The sequence below is a fragment of the Camelina sativa genome, chromosome 12 (assembly GCF_000633955.1).
Source record: "Camelina sativa cultivar DH55 chromosome 12, Cs, whole genome shotgun sequence".
NCBI lineage: Eukaryota > Viridiplantae > Streptophyta > Magnoliopsida > Brassicales > Brassicaceae > Camelina > Camelina sativa.
Window position 1 is genome coordinate 8,865,238 of NC_025696.1, and position 6,925 is coordinate 8,872,162.

General features: G+C 28.0%; 1 protein-coding gene across 1 annotated transcript; it reads left to right on the forward strand.

Moving 5' to 3' along the window:
* LOC104730981 (zinc-finger homeodomain protein 2) lies at positions 7-1,017 on the forward strand. The gene has a single exon (XM_010450234.1). The coding sequence runs from the start codon at positions 231-233 to the stop codon at positions 903-905; it is 675 nt and encodes a 224-aa protein (XP_010448536.1). The 5' UTR covers positions 7-230; the 3' UTR covers positions 906-1,017.

Consider the following 6,925-nt stretch of genomic DNA (forward strand, 5'->3'; position numbering starts at 1 on the left):
TCTCTCTCTCTCTCTCTCTCTCTCTCTCTCTCTCTCTCTCGTTCTTATCTTCACTGTTTCATCTTTTCATTCGGATTAAATTAAAATATATCTTATTTTTTCCTACCATAATTTATACTCTTAACTATTATGAATTATTGGTCTCTAGAATAGTTTATAAGTAACAATCTAATTGTACGGATGACTCTTGTGATGCCGAAGAATTGAGAAATAAAGAAAATAGAGGGAATATGAATTTTGAGGAGCAAGAAGAAGATATGGAGATATCGGGTGCTAATCCCCCCGGTGGTTACGACTCTCTGAGCGGCGAGGGAGCTACGTCGAGCGGCGGCGGAGGAGGAGGAAGGAACAAAGGGGTCGGAGGGAAGACGAGGTATAGAGAGTGCTTGAAGAACCATGCCGTTAACATAGGCGGCCACGCCGTAGACGGATGCTGCGAGTTCATGCCTTCCGGTGAAGATGGTACGCTCGATGCTCTCAAGTGTGCAGCTTGTGGCTGCCACCGCAACTTCCACCGCAAGGAAACTGAAATTATCGGCGGCAGGGCTCATAGAGTTCCCACGTACTACAACCGCCCTCCACATCCGCATCCGCCGCCTGGATATCTTCATCTAACATCTCCCCCGGCCGCAGGGCAGCCTTATAGGCCACCTGTGGGATCGGCGGACGAGGAGGATACATCGAATCCGAGTAGCAGCGGCGGGACAACGGCGAAGAGGTTTAGAACGAAGTTCACTGCGGAGCAGAAGGAGAAGATGTTAGCCTTTGCGGAGAGGTTGGGGTGGCGAATTCAGAAGCACGATGACGTAGCTGTTGAGCAGTTCTGTGCGGAGACTGGTGTTAGGAGACAAGTGCTTAAAATTTGGATGCATAACAACAAAAACTCTCTTGGTAAGAAACCCTAATTTTGCTCAGACATTATTTAAAATTGTTAGAAATCATAATTGTTTCGTTTTTGGTATGACTCTTTCTGTAACTACTTTTGCTTAATTAGTAGTTATGTTTTTTTTTTCTGGACATAGTTTCTTCTTATAGTTAATAACGGTATCTAGTAGTTTGGGACAGCTTAGGACGCATTGTGATTAATTAATTATCATCAGTAACGTTTGGTTCAAATGGTTAATTTCATAATTTACTGAACGATCGTAATTGAGTGATAGACCAATTAAACTATCAAAAGTTAAAGTACGGTGCTTCTAGAGTTGTAGACCAATGAGTTTCAACCTCAGCTGTCTTAGCTTTTTGTATCTTTGTAAACACAAACCATCTTTGGTAAACATTAGAAAAACACCTCTTTACTACTTCCCTATATTACTATTGCCATGTATTCCTATGTCAATTAGATGATAAGGAGCCGTTGATCAAGATTTGTAGCCTTTTAATATGTGATAGTGTTGTTGTTGTTGTGTTAGAACTGGATTTAAAGTCTTAAAACCGTATGTTACATATATATTGTTGACAAACAAATAAAATGATAATGAGAGCTAGCAATAATCAGTTATAGTCCCTACGTAAACTTATCATTTAGCTTATTGCTAGGCTGGTTAAGATGTATTAATTCTGTAAAACTGAAGAAAGAAGTTAAAAAAAAAAGAAGAAGATAAGATCTAGTTGAGCATCCGAGAAGCCATTTATGATTTTACTCTTAGCTAGGTGTCTAAGCATTACATGCCATTGCGGGGAAACTCAACTCACACTCGTTAATATAACAAAAAAAAAAAAAACATGTTGTTTAGATAAGTAAACATATGTGTAAGTAACATGTTATTTGCTTATTACGCATGTGACGATTTACATAAACAGCATGCTATAATATATTGATAATGTGACTAGTTTAAGAAACAATTATACACAACATAGGCTGCAAATGGATGCACAAAACTGAACAAAATTGAAAAATTGGGTTGAACAAAATTGGGTTGAATAACATTCAACTCATTCATCTCTAAAATAGTGGTTGAACAAGTTGAAGATTTTTGCTGTAGGATTAGTTTATTTTTTCAATTTTTTAGGTTGAACGGGCTGAATAATTTTTTCCAACCTCTTCAACCTTTACAATGCAAATGGTGAAAATTGGTTGAATAATTTTTTTCAACCTGTTCAATCTTTTCAACCGTGCTGCCATAGAGTATATGTTTATTATTATGCATTTATGCTCATGATATCTATAAATAGAGTCCTATAATCAAATGTGATAAACTGATGCAAATCCACATAAAAATGTATTTAACTTATTGTACGTGATAAAAACAATCGCAGTTAAGGATAAATTTTTGTTGTCCGTTTTAGACATAAAATCGAGTTTTTGCAAGGGTTCACATTTGACCCATTTTCTATTGTATTTTCTTCTTCTCATTCACTGAATATTTCCTTAGTTCATTTAACTTATTTTGATTTTGTTCAAGGAGACTTTGGACCGTAAAATCCGGATTTTTTCATTTTAATTAAAGGTACTTTATCTCATGTGAACAGTATAGTAACCTTTCGAAGCAAGTCAAGTGAACCGAAAGGCTTGAAATAATTAAACCAAATGATTCCCGATGGAGATGATATATAGATTTCCGTCTTGATGAAGAAAATGACGAATTCACATTTGTCACCTTCCTCTCGCTATCTTACCAAAACCCACCGCTCAATTACAACATATGCATTAACTCCCTCTTCTCACTCTTTTGTCTCTTTCAGCACAACCTAATTTAATTAACCATCATTTAATTGTCGTAACGCTTGATGTAAACATATCAATCAAGTTACTCTTGGGATTCTTTTCCTCCTCAATCTTGTGATCCCTTTTTTTTTTATTTTTTTACCTTTATAATTCATTTTTTTCAAGGATTCAAGGAAATAGTTAGATGAGCACCTTACCTAGAAAACACAAAATTTACATTTAGAAGAACCTTATTATAACAATCTCCTTTGATAACAAACTCACAAGTTGACATGTCTTTTTTGAAAAACAATATTCAAAATCTCATTCTCGCCATCTCATTTATAAGTTATGAAGTTGCATATCGGTCCGCATTTTGTTCCGAGCATCTTACCGCGAACATTTTTTTTGCTTATTGATAGATATTATTTCGATTTTTCATCTCACAACGTCTCTTTTAATATAAAGAAAGATAAACTACCAACAGGTTGTAAAATGACAGTTATATTGATTTGGTTGGTATTATGCGACAGGAGTCGTGGCCCTCCCTATATGTAAACAACCTTTCAACTTTGTACCCACCAATTTACTTGTACCATAGCTGCAGAGATTTGAAGTCCAACAAGCTGTTGGCATTGCCTAGATCTAGATCGTTACTCCATAACCATCTAATACTGAGACAGTTTCTGTAAAAAGATTTTTATGGCTTTATATAAACTTTGCATGTGCATGCTATGAATACTAATTCGTTAACCAATTAGCTCAGAGTGAACAATTCCCCCATTTTTCATATAATTAAGTGAACCTCTAAAATACTTTTAAAATGAGAATTTTATATATCTACAAATTAACCTCATAAATTGCAACCTTTTATTATAATTTTTTGTTTATGATGATTTTTGAAAAACAATCCAACATTTTTTGTATCATAATTTTTTGTATATATATATATATATATATATATTCTTGTATATAAACGACTCGTGTTTCTTTGTGTAATTTTTTTTTTGGGTAACGTTAAATACTTACAAGCACTTAAGTGTAGTTACTAAATATTTTGTAGATATATCTAATATTTCATAGCAAAAAAAAATTCTAGCACATACAACGTCTTATCATAACTGGATCGGAGGACCTCTTTTAATTATAGTACATTCTAATTAGTTCACACCCACATGTCTTGAAGGTGTGAATATTAAATTAGTAATATGAAAACTAATAGAGATTGAAAAAAAAAACTTTTAAAATAGTAATTTTCTTTTCGTTTGGTAAAAGATCATAAATATGAAGATGAAAACAAATTGAAATAAACCTTTTAAAATAAAATATTTAGATATAGAAAATCAGACATTTGTCTTTCTACAATTTAAGATGTGCATGCCATCTACAATTTTAACAAGTGTCAGTTGGGCAAGATACAAAAGATAATCTTATTTCATCAAGTTTCTAAGTGCTTATACTTCTTAGATATCATTTTAAATGTTGTTTGATTAAAAAATCATTTAATTTATTTAATTTACTTTGTTTACATTAAACACCATTAAGTAAAGTGAATCTAATAAACGAAAAAACATAATGAAAAATAAAAATGGTCAAAAAATCAAATAAGCTAAAATTTTACATAAAATGTTAAAAGCATGACTTCAAATAAAATAACAATTTTCTAAAACATTACTTCAAAGTTAAAAATGATACAAAGGGAATTTTTCTTAAAACTCACAACCCGATCCAATTATAAGAGTCTAATACTCTAATCAAACATATAGTTCAAAGACATTGAAAATTAAATATAATATCTTATTATATAAAGTTTGATGTCAAAGTTACCCATTAACAAAATCTTGACACGTGTTAATTGTATCATTTAGATGTTGATACAAGTCAATTTTAATTTTATTTAAAATTTAAAAAATAAAAAAAAAGTAAAAATTCAAAACTTACCATAAAAGGTAAAAAGTAAAAATTCAAAACCTACCATAAAAAGGTTTATATAAAAATAAAATACAGAAAAGAAAATCTAATTTTATTTAAAATCTTTTAAAGAAAAAAAAACCTTTGTAAACTTCCAAATGTAAAACAAAACTAATAACAGTTTTAAAATATTAAAAAATAATTATAAGAAAATTTTAAAATTTAAACAGCTTTAAAATTTAAAAGATCATTATAAGGAAATTATATATATAAATATATATCATAAAATTAGAAATTATAATATATTTTATTTATTTTAAATCAAAAGTATGTTCTTGGGGTAGTGACTAGTAAAAATTTTAAAAATAAAAATGTAAAAAATTCAAAACCTACCATAAAAAGGTTTATATAAAATTAAAATAGAGAAAAGAAAATCTAATTTTATTTAAAATCTTTTAAAGAAAAAAAAAACCTTTGTAAACTTCCAAATGTAAAACAAAACTATTAACAGTTTTAAAATATTAAAAAACAATTATAAGAAAATTATAAAATTTAAACAGCTTTAAAATTTAAAAAGATCATTATAGGGAAATTATATATAAATATATCTCATAAAATTCGAAATTATAATATAGTTTATTTATTTTAATTTTAAGTTGCTATTTTATAAGAAAAATGATTACTTTTTATATAAGATAAAAAATAATTGTGAAAATATACAATTAATTACTGTTTCTAAAAAAATGTAAATACTCTGCTTTACATAAAGAAAAAGATGGTTGAAGTAAAAAAAAAAAATAGATCATCTCATATTTTTTTTCATCATTTAGATGTTGACACATGTCAATTCTAAATTTATTAAAAATTTTAAAAATAAAAATGTAAAAATTCAAAACCTACCATAAAAAGGTTTATATCAAAATAAAATAGAGAAAAGAAAATCTAATTTTATTTAAAATCTTTTAAAGAAAAAAAACTTTTGTAAACTTCCAAATGTATAACAAAACTATTAACAGTTTTAAAATATTAAAAAACAATTATAAGAAAATTATAAAATTTAAACAGCTTTAAAATTTAAAAATATCATTATAAGGAAATTATATATTTAAATATATATCATAAAATTCGAAATTATAATATAGTTTATTTACTTTAAATCAAAAGTATGTTTCCTGGGGTAGTGACTAGTAAAAATTTTAAAAATGAAAATGTAAAAATTCAAAACCTACCATAAAAAGGTTTATATAAAAATAAAATAGAGAAAAGAAAATCTAATTTTATTTAAAATTTTTTAAAGAAAAAAAATCTTTGTAAACTTCCAAATGTAAAACAAAACTATTAACAGTTTTAAAATGTTAAAAACCAATTATAAGAAAATTATAAATTTAAACAGCTTTAAAATTTAAAGATCATTATAAAGAAATTATATATATAAATATCTACTTTATATATGGATCATTATATGGTAGATTCTAAAACCCCTAGTTTTGTATTATAATATAATTAAATTATAATTTTTATTATTTTTGTATGTAACTTTCTAGGTTTGTTTTCTTTTAACAAAAGTTCTTATTAGTCTTTGGGGCATTCTAAAAAATGCCCCTTTTTCTATACCCTTTTTAAAAATATCCCTTCATGTTTACCATTTTTAAAACTACCCTTCTTTATATACAAAATGACCAAATTACCCTTTTTGAGTGACAGCAAGAATGTACAGTCATCAAAATCGAAAATATTTTCCCGCCAAAATTTTTTTATCCGCCAAAATTGAAAAATTTTCCCGCCTAAAAAAAAATTTTCCCGCTAAAATCGAAAATTTTTCCCGCCAAAAATATTGAAATTTATACATTTTAAAAGCATTGTAAACGCTTTTAAAAGCGTTTACAAGGTTTTTGAAAGGTTTTTAAACACATTGTAAACGCTTTTAAAAACCTTGTAAATGCTTTTAAAATCTTTTTAAACACCTTGTAAACGCTTTTAAAAACTTTTTAAAAGCATTTACAAGGTGTTTAAAAACCTTTTAAAACTCTTTTAAAAATCTTATAAAAACTTTTACAAGGTTTTTAAAAACATTGTAAAAGCGTTTACAAGGTGTTTAAAAACCTTTTAAAAATCTTTTTAAAAACCATTTGAAAACCTTTTAAAAACCTTTTAAAACCTTTTAAAAACCTTTTAAAACCTTTTAAAAACCTTTTAAAAATCTTGTAAAAGCGTTTACAAGTTGTTTTAAAAACCTTTTAAAACTCTTTAAAAAATCTTGTAAAAGCCTTTACAAGGTGTTTATAAGGCTTTTATAAGGTAGAAACCTTATAAAACCTTTTAAAAACCTTGTAAATTTTTTTTGGCGGGAAAAATTTTGGCGGGAAA

Bases quoted from the DNA above. Each gene is read 5' to 3' on its own strand.
- LOC104730981 (XM_010450234.1), top strand. From the start codon at position 231: ATGAATTTTGAGGAGCAAGAAGAAGATATGGAGATATCGGGTGCTAAT.